This window comes from Henckelia pumila, chromosome 4 (genome assembly GCF_033568475.1).
Source record: "Henckelia pumila isolate YLH828 chromosome 4, ASM3356847v2, whole genome shotgun sequence".
Taxonomy (NCBI): Eukaryota; Viridiplantae; Streptophyta; class Magnoliopsida; order Lamiales; family Gesneriaceae; genus Henckelia; species Henckelia pumila.
The window spans coordinates 150,982,309-151,009,315 of record NC_133123.1 but is presented as its reverse complement, the minus strand read 5'-3'; the positions used below and the strand labels follow the sequence as shown (position 1 = coordinate 151,009,315).

The following is a 27,007-nucleotide window of genomic DNA, read 5'->3' as shown; positions in this document are numbered from 1 at the left end:
TCTGAGTGATTAATAAACTCCTATTTATGATTTTGTATTTTTTGACATATCAAGTAATGACACAAATAACATAGTATCAAAATTCTTGATACATTGGAAATACAATAAAATAAATAGCTGGGAATATTAATACGCAAGACGAAATCCATTCCTTCGTAAAGAAGTCAGATAAGTTGTTCTCTTAAGTATTGATTCAGGACTTGAATAATAAGAGCGCTCAAATTTATGATTAGATCATAAATATATTATTCATTAGAGAATCAATGGAACTTAAGGAAAAAAAGATATAATTGAAGAGGTTAAGTGGAAATTACCTAGCTTTAATTATGAACGATTTATGGAGGATTAATTTATATGTTGTGACTATATCAATGGACTATTCATTTTGTTGAATAATTTTATATCTATTTTTTTCAAGAGTGCAATTCCAAGTTTATAGTGGAATAACTTTGGAATTAATAAAATTAATATATAAATTAAAGAGTTTAATTTATTATCAATTTTATTGGAGCTTGAAATTATAGGTCCATAGTTCCCCATGTCATCTCCGGATTTAAGAACACTTATGATATAAGTATTAAATTTGTTAACTTGAAATTATTGAATTTTAAGTTATTGAGCACTCTTATTTTTTATGAATAAAATTACAAGGAAAAATGTTTTCTTTGTAATTTTAATTACAAAATTATATTTTATCTCAGTTAATTAATTTTGAATTAATAATGTTTATAATTTTCTCTATTTATTTATTAGATAAATATATATGAGAAATGGATTTTCATGCGTGTATATATATATACATATATATATATTTATGAATATAAGTAAATGATTATATAAAGATATAATCAAAAATTGAGTATAAGATATATAATCCCTATCCAACGTGTATCACTTCTATCTCATTTTCAATATTTAAACAAAATTGTTTTGTTTAAAAGATAGTCTTGAGATCAGATTGTTGAGAATATATCTCAACCAATTGTGATAATATATATGAAAAGATATGTATTTTCTTAATAATCCAAAAATAACAAAACAAATGCGGAAGCGTCTAAAAACTTAATAATAAAATATTAATGCTAAAATCCCCAAAATAAACATAACGAAATTTAATGTTTCTCTATCACCATCCCCAAAACATATCTTGTTCGCGATCCTCTAAATCACCATCTTCATCATCTGGAAGAGGAAAGGTAAGGGGTGAGTGTTTTGGGAAACACTCAGCAAGTGGGGGCCGTTCGAGACATATACCAATATATACATAAACATAGAATCATAACCGTGAACATGAACATCAACATAACTCAATACTTGGGCCATCGGCCATAACATCATCATGATACATAAACTTTCAACACATGAACATAAGAACTGAAATTCATCTCCTTTCCATGATTTATTGTCTCCTTTATGTTAATCCTCTAAGGAGCGAGGCCATGTCCAATATGTTAATCCTCTATGGAGTGAGGCCGTACAACGGTTACAATCCCACCGTATAAGGGTCATATCATTATCATATCCATTCGAATCATAATAGTGCTTGACAACATGCATGACACAACATGAACCAACATGACACGAACAAAAGACATGTGCTCGAACGAATTTCGAAAACCAAATAACATGACTTCTCAATAAATATTTTTAAAACCATATGAAGAAATATATATACAAAAGCCCACTTACAGAATATATTTGTGCGAGATCAAAACTTGAATCGGTGAAGCAAACTTTGAATTCGAAACAAAACTCCTCGAAAATTGATCCTTTAATTCTTGAACAGAAAGGAGGAATCCTTGGTCAAACCTCTAGGAAATTTCTTATTATTTTATTCCTAATTCTCGAAGGCTTCCAACTTAAATCTCTCTTTTCCAATTCCACAATTAGCTTCTGACACAAGTTGGTCACCTCAAAATCGAAAAGAAAGAAAGAAAGTGGACCAACTTTTGCACTTACCCACTAGCCTCACTCCACGTGAACAAGAAGGAAAAAGTGGGAAAATTTCTTGAGACTCAAGGCTACCACTCGAATTTATGAAGGCAAAGAGATTTTACAGCTTTCTGAACGTGAGTTTTGAGGGCTGAAGGGTGGCTCATAGTACTTAAATAGGAGACTAAAATCGGCCAAATAAGAGAGGAAATCTGCCTTGATTTCGAAATTCGGAAGAAAATCTGCATCTCCACTCCTTGATTTAAATTTCTGATATTATATTGATTCGTGTCCAAATTTCAGTCATTACCTCATTATTAAAAAAAGGAAAGATTTTGTCTTTCATGTTTGAGAGCTTATTCCTTAATGAATAAACTTGGAGCCAAAGTTTTGGGTTTTACATTCCTCCCTCCTTATGAAAAGTTTCGTCCTCGAAACTTGGGTTAACTTGCTCTTAGGGGTCGCTACTCTAAATAGTTCAGTCACTTTCTCATGTATAATCCCTAACTTAGCGAACCTCCTAGATATAAACGAATGTGTGACACCAAAATCGAATGAAACATATGTAGACAAATTGTTGATTAGAATGGTACCTGTCACAATTTTGTTTGCACCGCCTGCTTCTTCTTGAGTAATGGCATAGACACGAGCATTGGGTTTATTTTCCGTTGGTTGTCCTTGAGTAATAGTACTAGCATTTGGTCCTGTCTTGTCCTTCATGGGTTCGGGACATTGAGCAATTCGGTGTCCCATTTTTCCACAGTTGAAACAGGCGCCATTGTTTCGACGACATTCCCCTTCATGTCGGAGGTGGCATGATGCGATCATGGATAGCTCGCATGTTGATCACGTGGTTAAGGATCCGTTGGAGTTGCCTAGAGGACCAATTACAAGAGGTCGGGCTAAGAGATTCAAAGATGTGCTTCAATCTTTGATGGTGGATTGTCATGGAAGCATTGAAATGCTTGAAGATTATTTTGAAGGATGTTACAATGTTATTAAAGTACAACGAAGTCAAGAGAGCGGAGAAAATGACGAATCCCGAGATGCATACGCGCCCGCGCCAGTCTACCGCGCGCCCGCATCACAATCGAGTGATTTCAAGAGTTCCGGACAGAAGCCTATGCGCGCCCGCGCTTACTGACGCGCGCCCGCGCCTGACGAACAGGGATCTATGCGCGCTCGCGCCTGTCCACGCGCGCTCGCTCCTCAGCGTTTTACACACAGTTCGGCATGTTTGTGTGTGTGCGAGACTTTTTGTTATTTTGGCATTATTTATCCTATTTTGAGTCTTTTAATTATATTAGGAAACTTTCTAGATGATATCTTTGATATCTTTAGGATATATTTTGCGTTATCTTTTATTTTGATTGTAAAATATAAATACTTTTGTTTATTTCATTAATGAGAATTCAGATTCAGTTTATACAAACCTTATTGAAATTCTTTCAAGAATTTTATTCAAAGCTTTGCTTTGTTCTTCAAATCAAACTTTTTCAGTTAATTACTTGCAAGCGTTTGTCGATTGTTTCTCACTGAAAATTGTCAGATACAAGTTTATCTGAAGGTTTTCTTTGGTTTCAATTGTTGTGGTTTCTGTTGTTAATCGTACCGTCGATTAAAGGTGGAGATCCAAAACTCTATCAATTTTACTTGTTTTCAAAGATTGGGCAAAACTTTGGATCTTTTTGTTTATTGGTTAGAGGGTGCGATTCAAATTGTAATCGTGTTTGCTAATCTTACATAACAAGATTCATATCATTTGGTATCAAAGCTTAGGTTTTGAATCAAGTAAGTATATATTTTCATCTATCTCTATTCTTCGCGTTCTTCGTTCTTCGTTCTTCTTACCCGTTCTTCATCGTTCTTCGTTGGAATATTTCCTTCGTCGAATTTTTGTGTCGTTTCTTTCAAACTTGTTATCCAAGTCTCGTGTCTTGTGCTACAAGTTATAAAAAAGAAAAAAAAAGAAAAAGAAAATTCGAAAATCTGAAAAAACAAAAAAAACAAAAAAACAAAAAAAAAGTGAAGAAAAGTAGCTTGTGGCCAATTCCTGTCTTTATTCATCCTTGAAGCGAGTCAGAGTCAAGTTGTCCATAAAATTTCCTACTTGTGCTTGTGCAATCTTTGTGGGTCAATTTTCAAGCGTCTAAAAGTTTTAAACTTGAAGGTTTGAATCTTATTCTACAAAGCAAAGCCTCTCTAAAAATTTGAGTGAAAAAAAGAGTGATTGAGTGATTCTTTTGGAGTGAACTGTGAGAACTTGTGTGAGGAAGTTTATTACTAACAATTTTTTTGCAGGTACCATGAATCACAATAAAGAAGTAAGTGAGAGTGTGAACCACGGAATTTCAAAGGTTCAAATGGATGCGTTGGTGGGGCACTTTACTCGGGTGATGAGATCGGAGTTAGAACCTCTTAATGAGAGGATGATTAAGTTGGAGGAGAGTAGTAGTAGTGGAAAGAAAAATAAGAATAGAAAGGGGAATGATTTTGAAGATGATGAGGAAAGTTTTGATGAGAATTATGAGGAGGAGAGAAGAGTACATGGGGGACGACATAGGCGAGAAGCGGTGCGAGGAAAATATACGGAGGGTAGTAAGGAGGATGGGAATATCAGTAGTATTAAGATGAAAATTCCAGTGTTCCAGGGAAAATCTGATCCGGAAGCATATCTGGAATGGGAAAAGCGAGTAGAGTTTGTATTTGATTGCCATCACTATTCTGATCTTAAGAAAGTGAGGTTGGCAGTGGTTGAGTTTGTAGATTATGCCTTAATCTGGTGGGATCAATTAGTGACCACTAGAAGGAGATGTGGAGAACCGCCTATTGCGACATGGGGAGAGATGAAGCGTGTCATGAAAAAGCGGTTTGTGCCTAACCATTATTATCGTGAAATGTACAGACGTTTACAAACTTTGAAGCAGGGTCCAAGGAGCGTGGAGGATTATTACAAGGAGTTGGAGACCACGATGATTCGGACCAACATTGAGGAGGATACTGAAGCTACAATGGCTCGATTTTTGTGCGGTTTGAATAGAGAAATCCTAGACCAAGTGGAGCTTCGCCATTGTTTAGATTTGGATGAGATGGTGCAGACGGCCATGAAGGTGGAACAACAGCTCAAGAGAAGAGGAGCTGGTCGATTTCCTTCAGGTGGAGGATCGTCGACTTCTTGGCGTCCAAGCGTTGAAAAACGGGAGGACAACAAGCAGGGGTTCAAACCAAAACCCGACACTAGACCAGAGACAACAAATCAAGTGGGTAAAGGTACATCTGACACTTCTAATACTCGATTTAGAGATATTAAATGTTTTCGGTGTCAAGGTATTGGCCATATCTCTAGCCAATGCCCAAATAAGAAATTGATGATTATTAATGCGTGTGGTGATGTGGAGTCGGAGAGTGAGGAGGAAAGTTATGATGGAATGCCTGCGTTGGAAGATCCAGATGAAGAGAATGGGTTTGGGGCTGTCATTGGTGAGTTATTGGTGAGTAGGAGAGCGTTACATGCACAACCTAGAGGAGAGGAAGAGAGCCAGAGGGAAAATCTTTTCCATACTCGTTGTTTTGTAAAGGGAAAGGTATGCAGTCTTATCATTGATGGGGGTAGTTGTACCAATGTAGCGAGTTGCGAACTAGTGGAAAAATTGGGGTTGTCTCTTTTGAAGCATCCTCAACCCTATAGGTTGCAATGGTTCAATGACTGTGCGGAAGTGAGAGTTAATAGGCGAGTTGTAGTGCCATTTTCTATTGGCAACTATGTTGATGAGGTCTTGTGTGATGTGGTTCCTATGCAAGTGTGTCATATTTTATTGGGTAGACCATGACAATTTGATAGGAGAGTGGTTCATGATGTATTTAAAAATAAATATTCGTTTGTAATGAAAAAAGAGTCCATTGTATTGTTACCTATGACTCCAAAGCAAGTGTTGGAGGATCAAATGAAAAAGAAAAAGAGAGAAGAGGCCGAAATAAAGAGTGATCAAAAAAGTGAGGTGGCCCTAGAAAAAAAGAATGATTCAAAAAATAAAAAAAAAATTGAGAGAAAAGAGGCTGAAAAAATATATATATATAGCCCAAAAGAGTGAGTTGAGAGATGTTATGAATTCTCAAATTCCACTTGTGTTGATGATTTATAAGGAGGTACTCCTTAACACAAGTGAAATAGCCGGAGATCTTCCGAGCGTTGTTGTTTTTCTATTGCAGGAATTCGATTATTTATTTCCGGAGGAGCTACCTCAAGGATTACCACCTTTGAGAGGAATTGAGCACCAAATTGATTTGGTACCCGGGAGTGCATTGCCGAATCGTCCAGCTTATAGGAGCAATCCTGAGGAAACTAAGGAGTTGCAACGACAGGTAAGTGAGCTTTTAGATAAAGGTTTTGTACGTGAGTCGATGTCACCATGTGCTGTGCCTGTATTATTAGTGCCTAAAAAGGATGGATCTTGGCGTATGTGTGTTGATTGTAGAGCTATAAATAACATTACTATTAAGTATAGGCATCCTATTCCTAGGCTAAATGATATGTTAGATGAATTGCATGGTGCTTGTGTGTTTAGCAAAATTGATCTTAAAAGTGGGTATCATCAAATCAGGATGAGAGAGGGAGATGAGTGGAAAACTGCATTTAAAACCAAGTATGGGTTGTATGAATGGATGGTTATGCCTTTCGGTTTGACTAATGCACCTAGTACTTTCATGCGATTAATGAATCATGTTTTGCGAGCATATCTTGGGAAGTTTGTAGTTGTCTACTTTGATGATATTTTGGTATATAGCAAAAATTTAGATGATCATGCGGAACATTTAAGAGTTGTATTAATCACATTGCGTGCTGAACATTTATATGCTAATCTTAAGAAATGTGTGTTTTGTACAAAAGAACTCGTGTTTCTTGGGTTTGTTGTGAGTTCACAAGGTGTGAAAGTTGATGAAGAAAAGGTAAGTGCTATTCGAGATTGGCCAACACCCACTTCTATTGTCAAGTTCGAAGTTTCCATGGCCTTGCGAGTTTTTACAGGAGGTTCGTGAAGGATTTTAGTACATTGGCGGCGCCTATGACTGCTGTTATCAAGAAAAACGTTCCATTCCATTGGGGCGAGGAGCAAGAGAAGTCTTTCAGCATTATTAAGCAAAAGTTAATTAATGCTCCTTTACTTGTTTTACCTGATTTTACTAATATGTTTGAAATTGAATGTGATGCATCAGGTTTAGGGATTGGAGGCGTGTTGATGCAAGGGGGAAAGCCAGTGGCGTATTTTAGCGAAAAGTTAAGTGGAGCGTCTTTGAATTATCCTACCTACGACAAGGAGTTTTACGCGTTGGTGAGGGTACTCGAGACATGGCAGCATTACTTGAGGCCAAAAGAGTTTGTGATTCATACGGATCATGAGTCCTTGAAGCATCTCAAGGGACAACAAAAGTTGAATACAAGACATGCCAAGTGGTTAGCGTTCGTAGAGACTTTTCCTTATGTAATCAAGTACAAGCAAGGTAAGGAGAATGTAGTGGCGGATGCATTGTCGCGAAGGTACGTGCTCTTAACTACTTTAGATTCTAAATTTTTAGGGTTTGAGCATGTGAAAGAATTGTATGTGAGTGATGGTGATTTTGGTGAGATTTATGAGTCATGTATGCGTGGTCCAAAGGATAAATTTTATTTGCATGATGGCTATTTGTTTAAAGAGGATAAACTGTGCATTCCTAAGACTTCAGTTCGAGAGTTACTTGTTAGGGAATCGCATAGCGGTGGCTTAATGGGGCATTTTGGTGTGGCAAAGACATATCAAATTTTGCACGAGCATTTTTATTGGCCGCATATGAAGCATGATGTTGAGAGATTGTGTGAGCGGTGTGTGACTTGTAAGAAAGCAAAGTCTAGATCACAACCACATGGGTTATATACTCCACTTCCAGTACCTAATGAACCTTGGGTGGATATTTCCATGGATTTTGTTCTTGGATTACCTAGGTCTAAGAAGGGGAGGGATTCAATTTATGTTGTGGTTGATAGGTTTTCAAAAATGGCGCATTTTATTGCCTGTCATAAATCCGATGATGCTTCGCATGTTGCAGATTTGTTCTTTAATGAGATTGTGAGAATACATGGCATGCCTAGAAGTATTGTTTCTGATCGGGATACTCGATTTTTGAGTTATTTTTGGAAGACATTATGGTGTAAACTTGGCACTAAGTTGTTGTTTTCTACTAGTTGTCATCCACAAACTTATGGACAGACTGAAGTAGTCAATAGAAATTTAGGGACATTGTTGCGCTCTATCCTTAAAAAGAACTTGAAACATTGGGAGGATTGTTTGCCATTTATTGAATTTGCATATAATCATAGTGTACATTCTACTACGAATTATTCACCTTTTGAAATTGTTTATGGATTTAACCCATTGACTCCGTTGGATTTAATGTCGTTACCTATGAGTGAAAGGGTTAATATGAATGGCAAGAAGAAGGCTGAGTTTGTGAAGATTTTGCATGAGAAAGTACGAGCGAATATAGAGAAAAAAAATTTGCAGTATACCAAACAAGCGAATAAGGGAAGGAAGAAAGTTGTTTTTGAACCCGGCGATTGGGTGTGGTTGCATCTGAGAAAAGAGCGTTTTCCGGAAAAAAAACGGTCAAAGCTTCTACCTAGGGGTGATGGACCGTTCCAAGTTTTGGAGCGGATCAATGACAACGCCTACAAATTGGATTTGCCAGGTGAGTACAACGTAAGTACTTCTTTTAATGTTTCTGATTTGTCGTTGTTTGTATAGGTGATGATCGAGATTTGAGGACAAATCATTTTCAAGAAGGGGAGTATGATGCGATCATGGATAGCTCGCATGTTGATCACGTGGTTAAGGATCCGTTGGAGTTTCCTAGAGGACCAATTACGAGAGGTCGGGCTAAGAGATTCAAAGATGCGCTTCAATCTTTGATGGTGGATTGTCATGGAAGCATTGAAATGCTTTAAGATTATTTTGAAGGATGTTACAATGTTATTAAAGTACAACGAAGTCAAGAGAGCGGAGAAAATGATGAATCCCGAGACGCATGCGCGCCCGCGCCAGTCTACCGCGCGCCCGCGTCACAATCGAGTGATTTCAAGAGTTCCGGACAGAAGCCTATGCGCGCCCGCGCTTACTGACGCGCGCCCGCGCCTGACGAACAGGGATCTATGCGCGCTCGCGCCTGTCCACGCGCGCCCGCTCCTCAGCGTTTTACACACAGTTCGGCATGTTTGTGTGTGTGCGAGACTTTTTGTTATTTTGACATTATTTATCCTATTTTGAGTCTTTTAATTATATTAGAAAACTTTCTAGATGATATCTTTGATATCTTTAGGATATATTTTGCGTTATCTTTTATTTTGATTGTAAAATATAAATACTTTTGTTTATTTCATTAATGAGAATTCAGATTCAGTTTATACAAACCTTATTGAAATTCTTTCAAGAATTTTATTCAAAGCTTTGCTTTGTTCTTCAAATCAAACTTTCTCAGTTAATTACTTGGAAGCGTTTGTCGATTGTTTCTCACTGAAGATTGTCATATACAAGTTTATCTTAAGGTTTTCTTTGGTTTCAATTGTTGTGGTTTCTGTTGTTAATCGTACCGTCGATTAAAGGTGGAGATCCAAAACTCTATCAATTTTACTTGTTTTCAAAGATTGGGCAAAACTTTGGATCTTTTTGTTTATTGGTTAGAGGGTGCGATTCAAATTGTAATCGTGTTTGCTAATCTTACATAACAAGATTCATATCATGGCAGGTGGGGCATAGCTTGATCTGTGGATGATTTGGAGCAGAATGAATCTCCTTGGATAATTCACCAGAATGGTTTGGACGCTTGGAAATCTGCTCGTTCGAAGAAGATTGGCCCGTCGTAGGTCGTTTGTTGTGAAAGTCATTCTCACGACTCTTGATATCCGATTCAGCTCGGATGGCCGCTCCCATCAAATCTGCAAAGGCAGGCTGATAAACTGCTAATGCAGACTGGATTCGGCTGCTCAACCCTTTCTTGAACCGGTGCAACTTCAACTCATCATCCCCCATAATCGTTGGGGCGTAAGACCCGAGCTCATTGAACTTGGAGGTGTATTCCACCACTGTCATGTCTGGAGCTTGCGTGAGATTTTCAAATTCGCTCAGCTTCTGTATACAAACCTCAGCTGGAAAGTACTGCTTCAAAAATGCAGTATTGAACTGTTGCCATGTGATTGGTCCCGCCGCTAACATGGCTGGTGAGACAGCTTCCCACCACTTACTTGCTTTGTCTTCGAGGAAGGGTATCGACACCTCTACTTTTAGTGCTTCAGGAACTTCGAGTAGACGCAGTTGGTCCTCTATCTTCTTCATCCAATTTCGTCCCACCTCTGGGTCAGCATCTCCCTTGAACATTTCAGTTCGATTCTTGCGAAGAGATTCATAATGGAATTTGACTCCATTCTGAGCACGAGGAGGAGGTGGCGGATTGCCATTGCCGTGGCCATTTGCATTTCCCATCCCTTGGAGAGTCGTCGCCACTATTGTTGCGATAGCCGCAAGGTCTTCTATGCTAAGACTGATTCCTGGAGGTGGATTCGCATTATCCCCACGATTGTTGTTGCGTGTTCTTGGGGGTTCTCCGGCCATTTCCTACAGTAAAGGAGTTCTAAGAGTTTTTTCGAAACACGATACTTAAAGAAGAAAGGAAATAGCGGAATAAATGAATCAATAACTAATCCAAAGGAATAAAAGTTATTTTATTGATTCCCAAAATGTCATGAAGGTGAACGAAACAAAACAAGCTAAGTCTCAAAAATACCAAGATATCCAAACCATGCTGAATAAAAATCAAAACAATGCTGAATAAAAGAACTAAGCTAAGTAGTAGCTCTAGTGCGAGGGATAGTCATCTTCCAAAAATGAAGAAGAACAAATTAAGATCAGAATTTAAACTGATGAAAAATTTATCATAGGTTACTCAGGAAGTATTGATATCAAACGAAATTTTCGGCAAATTATCCAAAAATGAAAATTTTTTAGATTTTCCTAGGATTGAAACTACTGATCATAAGGAGTATGAAACAATCGACATAATCAAATTCCGAGTTTCCCACAAAAAGTTATGGGCAACACCGATATTTCCAAAAATAGCAAAAACGCGAATTCGAGGGCACAAACGATCGAATTTGGGCTAAAAGCGTCACTATTCATACAAAGTATGAGTTTGACTCATAGGGTCGTTTCGGGTTAGGGTACACTGGACTTGGGTCGAAATTTGACAACGTCAAATATTTTTTTTTTCGATACGGAATCCCATCCGAATTTATAAACCTGACGGCTTTGATACCACTTTAATGTCACGCCCCGAGACCGAGACGTGCCACCGGCGTTGTTTCAAATTCACACAAATTGTAAAACAACCAGCCTCGTAGTACAGTATATGCAAACCAGTCTTTTCTCATAAATAAAAGCTCCAAAATATTGTCTTTACAACTCGATAATCCAAAAATAACAAAACAAATGCGGAAGCGTCTAAAAACTTAATAATAAAATATTAATGCTAAAATCCCCAAAATAAACATAACGAAATTTAATGTTTCTCTATCACCATCCCCAAAACATATCTTGTTCACGATCCTCTAAATCAACATCTTCATCATCTGGAAGGGGAAAGGTAAGGGGTGAGTGTTTTGGGAAACACTCAGCAAGTGGGGGCCGTTCGAGACATATACCAATATATACATAAACATAGAATCATAATCGTGAACATGAACATCAACATAACTCAATACTTGGGCCATCGGCCATAACATCATCATGATACATAAACTTTCAACACATGAACATAAGCACTGAAATTCATCTCCTTTCCATGATTTACTGTCTCCTATATGTTAATCCTCTAAGGAGCGAGGCCATGTCCAATATGTTAATCCTCTATGGAGTGAGGTCGTACAACGGTTACAATCCCACCGTATAAGGGTCATATCATTATCATATCCATTCGAATCATAACAGTGCTTGACAACATGCATGACACAACATGAACCAACATGACACGAACAACAGACGTGCTCGAACGAATTTCGAAAACCAAATAACATGACTTCTCAATAAATATTTTTAAAACCATATCAAGAAATATATATACAAAAGCCCACTTACAGAATATATTTGTGCGAGATCAAAACTTGAATCGGTGAAGCAAACTTTGAATTCAAAACAAAACTCCTCGAAAATTGATCCTTTAATTCTCGAACAGGAAGGTGGAATCCTTGGTCAAACCTCTAGGAAATTTCTTATTATTTTAAATATTCCTAATTCTCGAAGGCTTCCAACTTAAATCTCTCTTTTCCAATTCCACAATTAGCTTTGACACAAGTTGGTCACCTCAAAATCGAAAAGAAAGAAAGAAAGTGGACCAACTTTTGCACTTACCCACTAGCCTCACTCCACGTGAACAAGAAGGAAAAAGTGGGAAAATTTTTTGAGACTCAAGGCTACCACTCGAATTTATGAAGGCAAAGAGATTTTACAGCTTTCTGAACGTGAGTTTTGAGGGCTGAAGGGCGGCTCATAGTACTTAAATAGGAGACTAAAATCGGCCAAATAAGAGAGGAAATCTGCCTTGATTTCGAAATTCGGAAGAAAATCTGCATCTCCACTCCTTGATTTAAATTTCTGATATTATATTGATTTGTGTCCAAATTTCAGTCATTACCTCATTATCACAAAAAGGAAAGATTTTGTCTTCCATGTTTGAGAGCTTATTCCTTAATGAATAATTTGGAGCCAAAGTTTCGGGTTTTACAGGAGAGACTACAAAACAGGGGCAAACAAATCAGACACGCATCAGCACTCTCTCTCGGCTTATCCTTCAACTTAAATCATTATTTTCTATTCTAAATAATATATAATATATATATAATTTTTATTTAGTTAACAATACTAATGATAATAATAAATTGGTGGTCATTTTCAGGAAAATTTTAAAAAAATAGCCAATGAAGATAAAAATTTATTCACATACATTGTGGCATGTGCGACTTGCTAGTAAAAAATGAAATGTTCACCAGTGACTGGTGAGCTTGGTAAAAGTCGACACAAGGTTTTATTTATGTGTTAAATTTCAATTATACAGACGTTATGAGAAAAATGTATTGATTAAAAGAGATAAGTTCGAACTCATAGGAGGAAAAAAGAAGAAGAAGAAGAAAAGAAGATAAATGGTAATACGAATTTAACTTAAATAATACAGAATTGTCCCATTTAACTTACAAATTATGTTTAAAAAACTAATTGATTATTAACCACTTAATCAAGTAGCTACAAGAAATTTTAAAATTATAAAAGAAAATGGCATCTTTGTATCACATCCTAGATATAATTGCAATAATGTTTTCCTTGTGACCAGAGAAATATGTGCCTCAAATTATTTTGATCATGTCTATAGGCACCAAAATTACACTCCATCTGTTAATATGGTCCTTCGTTTCGTTTTCATTTCTCGAGAAGTGCTTAGAAAATACGAGGAAAATAATTTTACGGCATGAAGATGTGATATACACAGGATAACTTTTATAGTGTATCTCAACACTCTGTTTATGGTTTGATGACAAAGATATAAGTCCATGGGTTGCAAAGCAGTAGCTTAAAAATTACAATGAAATTCAAGAATTAGACACGTCACTTAAAAACTGTAAATTGCAGATATCAAGGTGCCTGGATCAAGAAATAGCCGACAGAACGAAGAATCGAGATGCATTTGGACGATAACAGACAACTGATGTAAAAAAAATTCAGTTCGATGCATGGTATTACTTGCTTAAATTCACTGATTAGAGGAATGTGCTTTGAGATACAAGACTGTTTAGAGGAGTGCGCTTTGAGACACGAGACTCAGACAAACTTCTTCCAAACTCCCGAGTAATTTCACTGCTGGAGACGTTTCATGATGATGATACTCATATCCATGTAGCGTTGGGCACAATTGGTTAGACAAGTAGATTCACTAGAACTGAACTTGCTTCCAGGAGTTCCGGTGATGCATTTATCCCAGCACATGGATGTAAGCTTTCCAATCATTTCGGTAACCATGGCCTTTTCTTTTTCTTGCTGTAATGATTCGCCCATGGAACATATAAAAAATTAATTGTAAAGTCCATCACCGAGAGAATAACCACATATGATCAACAAATATCATGTACAACTCAAAGAAGAGAGTAGTGCATATTCGTTTTGGTAATATTAACAAACAATTATAGATTGCACACAAAAGAATCGATTAAAGAGTGGAAAGCTCTATCCATATCAGTGGAAGAACGGAATGCAGCAAAACAATCGCGAACTAAAATTATAGTTTCATGCCGTTTAAGAATCTTGAATGGACCAAACTTACAGTTCCACATCCCATCTGTACAAAGATGTGCAAATCCATACCGTGCATGCCCATAAATCATACTAGAGCAAGCTTTTTCAAATACCATGATAAGTTGACTAATGACATGAAAGACATGATCTAATAATACACAAAGTGATTATTATGTTGATCAGCGAAGTATATTGAACTCCAGGTTTTATACGGAAATTACAAATATATGTATGTATATGACAAAAACAACAAAAATTACAAAATGTATCTCGGAAAGTAAATAAGGATGTAGTAAATACTGACATCAGAATTTGGACCAAACAAATATTTCACATCATACAAAATTGTCACAGGTGAGAAAGACGAACAAAACAAGGCAAAAACAAATACAAAGCGTGCAAGGGAACAAATACGCAAATAGTTGGAACAAATCACCAAATCTTTAGTCAGGAGGCAAGGTTTTAATTAAAGGCAATTTCTTAGGCACAAAAGAACTCTACCATCCACATCCTTGAGTCAGGGCCAGAATCATCAAAAAGATAAATAAGGCCACCTATTTTCGCATGCAATTATCTTTTAACTCTACATACAAAAAAGTTAAATCACTAAAAGAACAATCTTATTCAATCAATGAAAATCATGATCAAAATTTTCTGGAACATAGTGAAGTGTGAATTTAATAAAAGAATTAATTCGTTGGTAAAAAATAAATATATCGCCATATAAATTAGAAATCTAAAAGAAAATTCGAAACAAAAACAAAACGATTAAACTTTGAAACAAACATCATCTAAAAGAAAAAAATTAAAAATCCAAACAAAAACAAAAAGATTAAATTTGAAACAAAATATATCATGTTTCTCCAAATACAAACATATACCCAGAAGATCCAATCAAAAAGGAAAAAAACATAGAATAAAAACTTGGATTAATTCCTCACAGTTAAAGGATTCGATTGCCTCCTAAAAACAGTATCAAACAAATTCAAATCAAGATTTAAAGCACAACACCCAAATGAAACAAAGGAATACGCATTCAAATGAATAGTAGTTCGAATCACTTACGTTCAGAAACCTTTGCATTTCAGGGGTATTAAGAGATGAATCCATGAAGAATAAATTTTTTGAAGTTAACTGAAAATAATGAAATATGCTTTAAAACCCAAAAAACCCTAGCAGCTTGAATGACACGACACGAGGTTCATCACATAACTGGACATATAAGTGTGGGCTTGGGCCGGGTACCTCATTTTGGACTCGAATTTAAATTTTTTTATTTAAGAAAACAAGGATCTATTTCAAAATAAAAATAAAAAACGAGTTCTTTTTCATCAAACTACGTTTGAAATATATAAAATACATACTTATCTCATGAGCAAATTTAATAGAAATCCCAACCCTTAACTGTTTTATAAATTTTTTATGTTTTTTTTTTGTGACGTGGGAACCCGCAGCCGCTACCCTTAGATGCGCTCTGGGTAAACCCCGAACTAACGCAATAGCCTGCAAACTACGCTAGTCAGGTAAACCACACTGGGCAAACCCTGTGTGACAGGCTAGCCCAAGAAAGTGTTGGCAGAGGGAATCGAACTCCTGACCTCTGGCCAAGAGTTCACCTGCTCAACCAACTTAGACACCACATTGGGGCAAATTTTTTATGTTTTACCTCTTGTAACAGTGGGTTGTCGCACACGCGTGTTGGCTTTTAGGCTTAAAGTAACCATTTTTGACAATAATAAAATCTATGATGCAATTATTTTTTGTTGGGGGGTTTTATAAATTTATTTCTAATATATAGTATTAAATTTTTTTATATTAATTAAGGTTGTAAATAATATTTTGTTTATTATTTTTCAGACATAAATTTTGTGCTCAATTGCTACTCTACAATAAATACTTAAACACTAAGTATGTGTATTTGTGTGTATATACAATATCTATACATCTATAAAATACAATATTATAATGCAAGAAGATCATATAATAACCATTTTGACCATTTTAATGGTTGTACAAAAATATCCCTTTCATTAAAATTAAAAATACATAAAAGACAAAATTTGAAGATTATTGCCCCACTTTCTCAACTATTTCAGCATGTTTTTTTAACCACCAATGTCGCAGTAGTAAGAAACAAATCATATTAATTATATATACTAGCAAAAGGTGTACACGATATGCATGTGTGGTCAATATAAACTTAATTGATTGCAGTTTTCTTCAACATAGGTGAAATGAGTGCAGTTATTAATAATGTAATATAATGCAGTTCTCAATATGTTAGGTAGTTTATTTTCGTTTTTGTTTTTCACCTATTTTTATCTTTTTTTCCAATGTAAATATATTAAATTTTAAATAACTTCCAATGGTTAAATAGTAAATTTATTTTGGTGTCATCAAAACGTACAAAAATGGTTTTTAAAGGTGGTTCAAATTTTATAAAATAGTAAAGATATATAAACTCTAAGGTACCGCTTGGTAGGTTTGATGGGATAAATAATACATAGATAAGTAATATAATGTAATAAATAAATAAATAAAAAATGATAGCGAATATAATATTTGATTTGATTGATGTATTATAATTTATTGATTTGATTGATAAAATTTTATATTAAAAATGTCAAATTACAATTTTACCTTTTTAACAATAAATAAAATATAAATAATATTATTTATAAGGGGTAATGTAGTAATTTAAATTAAATGATTTGATTGATGTAAGGTAAATAATTGATGATTTGATTGATGTAAAATAAATAATTAATAAATTGATAAATAATATGATGAGAAGAACGTGTGATTTGATAGGATAAGTTATACACATATTAATAATATAGGCTACCAAACGGAGCCTAAGAATTATATCTAATATTTCTGTATTGTATCATGGACGCAGGGAGTGTTGCGTCTCTATTAGTATATATATTATTATATTATACTTTATTATCCATTATTTAATCGAATAAAAAAAATGCCTAAATACTAGGTTAGGAGGAAATTGAGTGGAAAAAAAAAAAAACACTGGAGTGGATCTAAAGTTCGCAACAAAATTCTGGTTTTTTTTAGGGTTTCGTTATTGGGTCCTAAATAGATTAGAGATTGATACGAATTGTGCTGCAAAATCTCTTCAGCTTCTGGAGATGGGAACCCAAACGTTCTTCTATCATCCTTTCTGATCGCTTCTAGTGAGTAATTATTTTCCAATTGTTTCTTTAATTTTCGGATTTGGGGTTTCAGAATTTCCAACAACTAGAAGCCACACTTCATGATGTCAATCGAATCAAGGAGAAAGAATCCAACTTGGTGGTTTTTGTTTTCCTCTAAAATAAGAACGAGGAACCCTAGCTTCTAAATCTCTTCTATTTCTGGAGATTATAATTATTATTTGGTATGGATATAATAAACAGCTTGCCTGACTCAATTCTATGTCACATTCTCTCTTTTCTCGAAACTAAATGTTATGTGAGAACAAGTGTGCTAGCAAGACGTTGGAGGTTCCTATGGACTTCCGTCCGCAATCTTAGTTTTGTGGAACCATCTATTCGTTCCGAGGAGGCCGAAAACAGAATTGGTTTTGCTGACATGGTTTACAGGGTTCTGTTGCTGCATAATGGGTCCATAGATAGTTTACGCATCTCCGCACTTCTTAATATTATTAACCGGTATCAAATTGATGCATGGTTAAGCACTGCCATTGCACGCAATGTTCAAGTTCTCTCTCTCTCCTCTATCTCTAACGAGTTACCTCATTGCTGTTTCAAGTGTACAACTCTTGTTGAGTTGTCTCTTGATTGGTGTAACATCTCTGCCAAACACGGTGTTGTATGTTTGCCTAAACTCAAGACACTCAATCTTGTATCTAATTATTATGAGGATTATGAAACTCTTGCTAACTTGGTTTCTGGGTGTTTGGCTATCGAGAATTTGGTCATTAAAGTTGATTCGGAAGTATGTGATATTTTCAGCATATGTTCCCACACGCTAAAATCACTCGTGCTGAGGTTTTCGGTCACTCCTTGTGGATTATACCATGACCACAAGCTGATGCTAGATATTCCTGCAGTTCAATATCTTTGGATAGATGGTACTATTTCCTTTTTTATTTCAGTCGAAAAGCTATCCTCGTTAGTTGTAGCACACGTTAGGTTATCCGATGGTTTCCATTCTTCGGAAGACTTAGATTCTGAAGATGAGCAAAACAATCCCGAAGTTGAAGAAGTAAACATTAGTCGTTGGAGGGATATTTTTCAATTGGTTGAAAAGCTCTCTAACGCTAAAAGTTTAACATTTAGGATCTGTGCTTCAATGAAGGTATGTTCTTTGTTTTCATTATGAGAATTTATATAATTTCCACTGCATTACCCTGACTAATCACATTTTTTATTGAAATTATTATGATTATGATTAGGCGTAAGCCCATGTATTGATACAGTAACTTCTCTTCAGCTTTGGAATCCGACATTCTCCTTTGCAACTGTGAGGTTTCATAATTTGACCAAACTGAAATTAGAAGCTGATTGGCATATCTTGACAGAATTCCTAAAAAGTGCATATAAGTTGGAATCGCTTACTGTTAAAAAGGTTTATTGATGCCATTGAAAGACTTATTATGGAGAAAATCTTCCCGTTTTTCTTTGTAAACTTAAACGAAATTGGTGTTGCTTCAGGTAGAGGGCAAGCTAAAGTGCTGGAGGGAGCCCAAGGATTTACCGGAGTGCCTATTATCATCCCTTAAATACGTATGTATTTGTGGATTTGCAGGTGGAGAGCATGAGTTAAACATGGTAAGATATATTTTGAGGCATGCTAAAATCTTGAAGACCATAAAGATAGATTCAGCGTCTCCTGATAATGATTCTAAACTAAACATGCTTCAGCGAATTTCGTATTTTCCACGAGGATCTAAGAATTGTCGACTTACTTTTGTTTGAGAAACGTAAGTTAGCCTTAATGAATATGATGTTAAATATTGAATTTATTTTTGAGGACTTAGAGTAAATTGATTCCAACGTCTCTGGTTGGAGGCCCACTGTTTTGCCAACCTGCATATCTGGCGCCCGGAGTATATGTTACGGTTTCGGGGATAGGATAAATAATATAATTTAATATAAAATATATAAAAAATGATGGTTAATATAATATTTTATTTGACCGATAGATTATAATATTTGATTTTATTGATTCAATTTTATATTAAAAATATAAATTATAGTTTTGTTTTTTTAAGAATAAATAAAATATTAATAATATTATTATTAATAAGGGTAGTATAATTATTTAAATTCAATGATTGATTGATGTAAGAGAAATGATTAATGAGTTTATTGATATAAAATAAATAAATAATTAATAGATCGATAAATAATATGATGAGAAAAACGTATGATTGAATATGATAAGTTATACAAGTATTAATTATACTTGTATCAAACGATACATAATTGTTATTTAAAAAAGTATATATGAAGAACATTAGAATAGTACAACATCATTGGTGTGCAGCTGAAATAAACTATATATATATATAACCAAAAATTTTAAATACAAACTTTAAAATTCAAATAAGTCACCTCTTAAATTCTGCAAACCATTAAATTTGTTCCTGTAAAACTGAACATTTCGAATATTGATTTGAACACATTGATCGTTTAAAAATAATTTATGTGAAATCATATACTCTATAATAAAATCGAAATCTATAAAATATTCAATATTTTTTTTATGTTATAGGGGAAGATTTCAACCTACCCCATGGATATTACCCCCATGAGACATGTGTATGTATTTTATTTGTTCAAATCATGTGGGTCTCATATAATTCAGTGGAACCCACGTGATTTTAACCAACCAGTGATTGCCACCTACCCCATGGGGTAGGATCTAACCTACCGTTATAGTGATACACTATATATATTAAAACTGAAAATTGTTAATAAACATACATAGAATCCCGAAAGTTTGGGACTTAATCCCGTAATATTTGTTTTCTCAAATATACAATCAATCAATTAAAATATCAATTAAAGAGCCCAACATCACTCAATATAATTCCTTAATTGAATTTAAAACTAACATTTAAAATTCAAAAAAATATCCAAATATACCAAATATATCATAAATGTTATATATATATATATATATATATATATAGTTTTGATATCATGCCCACCCACTATGTCCACATAATGTACCCACCATGAGGTGGTACTCAATTATTGGACGCACAATTCATCACATCCAATAGTTGAGTGTCAACTCATATATTTGTACATGGTGGGCATGAAGTGGACATATAAAATTGGACACCATAAAAAAACTCTATATATATATATATATGTATGTATGTATTTTACGATATATGTAACTGAAAATTTAAATTTCAAATAAGCCAGCCACCCCTTAAATTCCGAAAATCATTAATTTTTTTTTTTAAATTTAACAAATACAACAGAACATTTCGTATATTGATTTGAACACAGTGATCATATAAAAATGATTTACAACACTACAATGATGTCATATTTCAATCAAATAACTACTGCTCAAATTATGAAAACCAAATTAATGGCTCTGTTGTTTGAATGATATGTGAATTTGAGTCTTCAAAATGTAATTGAGTACTAAAACTACAAATGATACGTTGTTACATCTACTTTCATATGAAAAAGGGAGAATCTCATGATGGAGTCCATATTTTAAGATGTTGAGTTATACAGAAATTCATCCATCTATCTAAAATATGTTTGTGTAATTTATGTTTTTTTTCAATTTTATAGGAAGCACGATGCGCCTGCATCCATAAAATATAGCATCCTTGAGAAATTAAGAAGGTCATCTTTATGTTGTTTAAACATGATTGTTGCACAAATTAGATTGAAATACAGACCACGTTAACAAATACAAAATCGATTCTTTTAATAAAACAAATGCGTGTGAGATTTTTTTTTTTACGATATGTTTGTCGAATATGTTTTTAATTCAAAAGCCTTTGAGATTTGACTAATGCAAATGACATCGACGAAATGAAATTTTTTGGTACGTTTTTTTTTCATGTTTTACGAATACATCAATTATTTTATCGTATTTTCCATTACTTATGAGCTTTTTATTAAATATAATCTATGTTTATAGATCTGACATAATTTCTATCGTTGTCTGTTTTTTTTATATGTCATTGACGTGATGATTTCAAGAGACATCCCTCATTGGCGTAATGTCATAACTAAATTTTAATTTCATTTAAATTTTTTGTTCATATTAATGTGAAATTTTATAAATCTATATATAATGATGTATCAATTTCAGTTCAAAATTTAAAACTTGTTCGAATGTATCACTGTTTATTATTAAATCAAAAGTTTTGATGATTAAAATTAGATCAAACAAAACCAAATACTAAATTTACAAGATCGTTATGGACAAATGGAAGCAGGATTTTAGACCAAACTAATGGGTAATTATGGACAAGACAAAATTGATCGTTATTTATTCTCAGATCAAGTTTCCGGTAAATGGACCAGTCCAGATCAAACTCGCAAGTGTTATTTTAACAAATCAAATGGATATGCATCCTCTAGAAGAAACTCAAATAATATATTCAACGAGATCAAATTCTCATGTCTTCCACCAGAACAATTTCAAACCATACTCAGCAAAATATATTTGTCCAAGATCAAACTCGAACCAGATCGAGTCAAACAACCAGATGAAACCATTTAAGATCAGTTGCCACTATTGTTGAGCTAAAATACAAAAAAACATTTATTGAAGATTTGAATGTTGGTTATAATATTCAACAAAGTCAAAATTTGTGAGCAAATTTATGAGATGTGTTGGCGACTCTTTCTCAGAAAGTGTTGACGGCTCACTGGCTTGTAAAAGTAAACAACGATTTTTTTCATCAAACTACATACTACTACATCTGAAATATGTAAAATGCATACTTATCTCGTGAGAAAATTTAACAGAAATCCTAACCCTTGATTGTTTTATAAAATTTTCATGTTTTACCTCTTGCTATGGTGGGTTGATACATACGTGTTATTTTTGTGTCTAAATAACCATTTTTGAATATATTAAATCTATGATACAATTATTTATTTTTTCCGGGTTTTTAAAATTTATTTCTAATATCGAGTATTAATTTTTTTCATATTAATTAAAGTTGTAAATAATATTTTTTAATTATTTTTCAGACATAAAATTTGTGCTCTACTATACAATAAATATTTGAACACTAAGTATGTGTATTTGTATATATCTATACTATTAATATATATCTTTAATATTTATTTTATAAAACTTGAGCCACTTTTCATTCGAAACTATATTGGTACGCTTTGATGACTCCAAAATATATTTACCATTTAAACTTTGGTAGTTATTTAAAATTTTATATATTTACATTGAAAAAAAGTAAAACTAGGAGAAAAACAAGAACGAAAAAAATTGCTTTTATTTTGTAAATTGCATTCTACCACATTATTAATAACTACACAATCTTCTCCAATATTGAAGGAAACTACATTCAATTTGATTTATGTCATATTGACCACACACGCATAGTGTGCATCTTTTCATAGTTATTAATAGTATTAATAAAGCAAGAGGAGTAAACAATAACTACATTCAATTTGGTTTACGTCATATTGATCACACACGCATAATGTGCATCTTTTGTTAGTTATTAATATATATACTATATATAAAGTAAGAACACTTTAGTGGTCTCTTGGTATGCTTAATTAAATTTTTTTTTTCAAAAATAAAAACCCACAAAATTATCAAATTGCAACAAAAAAAATCAAATCAAATACTTGAAAAAAATACATTTATATTTTATATACACAGAACATAATATTTGTATATAAAGTTACACATGCAATACATGTGCGGTACGACTAATTATTAATAAAGCAAGAGGAGTAAACAATAACTGTTTTTTTTTGTGAAACTTTTTTTCTTAATTTTAAACCTATTTTTTTCATACATTAACTTCTAAACATATTAAATTTTGTGGAGATGTTTAATTTCTCATATTTTATATAAAGTATTATCTTATTAAATCTTATATCATACTTTTTTTTACAATTTGGTAATTAAATTGAAATTTAAAAAAACATGTGCAAACATATGTTTCACACACAATTTGTGTGTTGAGTGTTAGTATATATTATACTCGATTATTCATTACTTAATCAAATGGGAAATGCTACATGTATATATTGATTTACACATTGGGTTACATAATGCACATGAAATTACAAAATTATCCTTCCAGTTAATTTGAAAAAATTATTTCCAAAATAAATTAATAATATTTATGTAATTTCAACTGCAACGTGTATCCCAACATGTAATCCTATATGTACATGTAGCATCACCATAATCGAATAAAAAAATGGCTAAATACAATGTTTGGAGGAAATCGAGTAAAAAAGTTTTTTTTTTTTTTTTAAAAAAAAACTTGACTGGATGTAGTATTTGGATGTCTAAAAATTATAATTTAGATTTGGATTTGGATTTGGAATTGGATTTAGATTTGGATTTGAAATTAATGGAATTCAAATTACAATTGGTGTTTGGAAAAAATTAAAATATATATTGGAATTTGCTAGCATAAATTTTAAGAAATAGAGTTTTTTCAAAACCAAAAAATTATACCTTTTAAAAGCATTTATTTTAAAAAATCTCTGCAAAATTCAAACGGGTCTAAATATAAATCTCATTTTAAAATTTGATCTTACCAAACGCCAAATCCTGTCCACCAAATCCAAATCCTGTCCACCAAACTTAACACACCGTTACACTGTGTTTGGAATCATGGAATTGCATTGGATTTGGTGGGATTTGGAATTGAAAATACCGTTTTAGTGTTTGGCAAAACGAGATTTCAAAACAGGATTGATATTTGATGGGATTTCATGAGATTTCATTTAACTAACTGAAATCCTTATAAAATTGGTCGGATTTCATGGGATTTCACAGGATTTGGGTTTATAAAAATAATAAAAATATTTTAATAATAAATATATATACGTTGGATATAAATTTTAAGTTTACTTCAAAATTTTTTTACAAAATATCATTTATATAAAATTTATACGATAAAATTCCAAAGTATATTTTAACTTTTTTTCAAACACCAAAATGAAATTTCAATTCCATATATTTAAAATCCAATTCCAACTCCTATTCCAAATCCAATTCCAAATCTTATTTTTTAAATATCCAAATACACTGTTAAAGTTTGGAACAAAGTTGTGGATCTTGGGGTTTCGTTCTCGGGTCTTAAATAGATTAGAGATTGATACGAGTTGTGCTGCAAAATCTCTTCAACTTCTGGAGATGGGAACCCAAACGTTTTTCTTTGATCAGAAATAGCTTCTAGTGAGTAATTATTTTCCGATTGTTTCTAATTAATTTTTGGATTTGGGGTTTCAGAAATTTCCAACATCTGCGAACTAGAAGCGGCCATACTTCATGTCAATCGAATAAAGGAGAAAGAATCCAACATATGCCGTTTGGTGATTTTTGTTTTTCCTCAAATGTTACCCCCAAATAAGAACGACGAACCCTAGCTTCTAAATCTCTTCTACTTCTGGATATGATAATTATTTATTTGGTATGGATATAATAAGCAGTTTGCCTGACCCAATTCTATGTCACATTCTCTCTTTTCTCGAAACTAAATGTTACGTGAGAACAAGTGTGCTAGCAAGAAGATGGAGGTTCCTATGGACTTCCGTCCCCAATCTTCGTTTTGTGGAACCATATCTTGGTTCCCAGGAGGCCAAAAACAAAATTGGTTTTGCTGACATGGTTTACAGGCTTCTGTTGCTGCACAATGGGTCCATAGATAGTTTATGCATCTCCGCACATAAAGTTATTACCCGGCATCAAATTGATGCATGGTTAAGCACTGCCATTGCGCGCAACGTTCAAGTTCTCTCTCTCTCTCCTTTGTCTCTTACGTTCAGTTGCCTCATTGCTGTTTCAAGTGTACAACTCTTGTTGAGTTGTCTCTTCAATGGTGTACCATCTCTGCCAAACCCGGTGTTGTATGTTTGCCTAAACTCAAGACACTCAATCTTGTATCTAATTATTATGAGGATAATGAAACTCTTCCTAACTTGGTTTCTGGGTGTTTGGCTATCGAGAATTTGGTCATTGAATTTGAAGGTAATTCGGCAGTATGTGATATTTTCTGCATAAGTTCCCCCACGCTAAAATCACTCGTGCTGAGGTTTAAGGTCACTCCTTATGGATTAGACCATGACCATAAGCTGATGCTAGATATTCCTGCAGTTCAATATCTTTGGATAGATGATGCTATTTCCTGTTTTATTTCGGTCGGAAAGCTATCCTCGTTAGTTGTAGCACACGTTAGGTTATCCGGTGGTTTCGATTCTTCGGAAGACTTAGATTCAGAAGATGAACAAAACAATCCCGAAGTTGAGGAAGTAAACATTAGTTGGTGGAGGGATATTTTTCAATTGGTTGAAAAGCTATCTAACGCGAAAAGTTTAACATTTAGGATCTGTGATTCAATGAAGGTATGTTCATTGTTTTCATTATGAGAATTTATATAATTTCCACTGCATTACCCTGACTAATCACATTGTTTATTGAAATTATTATGATACAATAACTTCTCTTCAGCTTTGGAATCCGACATTCTACTTTGCAACTTTGAGGTTTCATAATTTGACCAAACTGATATTAGAAGCTGATTGGCATATCTTGACAGAATTCCTCAAAAGTGCATATAAGTTGGAATCGCTTACTGTTATAAAGGTTTCTTGATGACATTGAAACACTTATTATTGAGAAAATCTTCCCATTTTACTTTGTAAACTTTAACAAAATTGGTGTTACTTTCAGGTAGAGGACCAGCTAAAGTGCTGGAGGGAGCCCAAGGATTTACCGGAGTGCCTATTATCATCCGTTAAATACGTATGTATTTGTGGATTTGCAGGTGGAGAGCATGAATTAAACATGGTAAGATATATTTTGAGGCATGCTAAAATCTTGAAGACCATAAAGATAGATTCATTGTCTCCTGATAATGATTTTAAACTAAACATGCTTCAGCGAATTTCGTATTTTCCACGAGGATCTAAGAATTGTCGTCTTACTTTTGTTTGAGAAATGTAAGTTGGCCTTAATGAATATGATTTTAAATATTGTATTTATTTTGGAGGACTGGAGAGTAAATTGGTTCCATCGTATTGGTTGGAGCCCACTGTTTTGCCAACCTGCATATCTGCCGCCAGGATGGTTCCTTGTATATTGTATATGTTAATTGTTTGTATTATTATAATACTTTTTGGTACAGTTTGGTACAAGTACTAATGGTACTTGTACAACTTATCATTCAATCTCACGTTTTTCTCGTCATATTATTTATCCATCTATTAACTATTTATTTCATATCAATCAAATCATTAATCATTTGTCTTACATCAATCAAATCATTGAATTTAAATTATTATATTATCCTTATAAATAATATTATTTATATTTTATTTATTCTTAAAAAAACAAAATGGTAATTTATATTTTTAATATAAAATTCAATCAAATCAAATAAACTATAATCTATCAATTAAATCAAATACTAATTTAACTATCATTTTTTATTTATTTTATATTACATTATATTACTTATCCAAGTATTATTTATTCTATTCTCGAACCAAACAATGTCTTTA

General features: G+C 33.6%; 2 protein-coding genes and 2 pseudogenes across 3 annotated transcripts; 3 read left to right on the top strand and 1 right to left on the bottom strand.

The window, feature by feature from the left end:
• Positions 1–2,866: 2,866 nt before the first annotated feature.
• On the top strand, positions 2,867–8,726 carry LOC140862061 (uncharacterized; annotated as a pseudogene).
• Positions 8,727–13,665: 4,939 nt separating this feature from the next.
• On the bottom strand, positions 13,666–15,490 carry LOC140860308 (mitochondrial import inner membrane translocase subunit TIM8). The gene is made up of 2 exons (XM_073263260.1): positions 15,357–15,490; positions 13,666–14,036 (listed from the first exon to the last, which is right to left on the bottom strand). The coding sequence occupies exons 1-2, from the start codon at positions 15,399–15,401 to the stop codon at positions 13,854–13,856; spliced, it is 228 nt and encodes a 75-aa protein (XP_073119361.1). The 5' UTR covers positions 15,402–15,490; the 3' UTR covers positions 13,666–13,853.
• Positions 15,491–17,274: 1,784 nt separating this feature from the next.
• On the top strand, positions 17,275–19,368 carry LOC140860307 (F-box/FBD/LRR-repeat protein At5g56420-like). 2 transcript variants are annotated; one of them, XM_073263258.1, is made up of 3 exons: positions 17,275–18,605; positions 18,741–18,875; positions 18,962–19,366. In XM_073263258.1, exons 1-3 carry the CDS (start codon positions 17,685–17,687, stop codon positions 19,223–19,225), a joined length of 1,320 nt encoding a protein of 439 aa, XP_073119359.1. In that variant the 5' UTR covers positions 17,275–17,684; the 3' UTR covers positions 19,226–19,366. The 2 variants fall into 2 exon arrangements, with proteins under 2 accessions (XP_073119359.1, XP_073119360.1); XM_073263259.1 differs by lacking the exon at positions 18,741–18,875 and having other exon boundaries at positions 18,962–19,368.
• Positions 19,369–24,541: 5,173 nt separating this feature from the next.
• On the top strand, positions 24,542–26,681 carry LOC140865998 (F-box/FBD/LRR-repeat protein At5g56420-like; annotated as a pseudogene).
• The last annotated feature ends 326 nt before the right edge of the window (positions 26,682–27,007 follow it).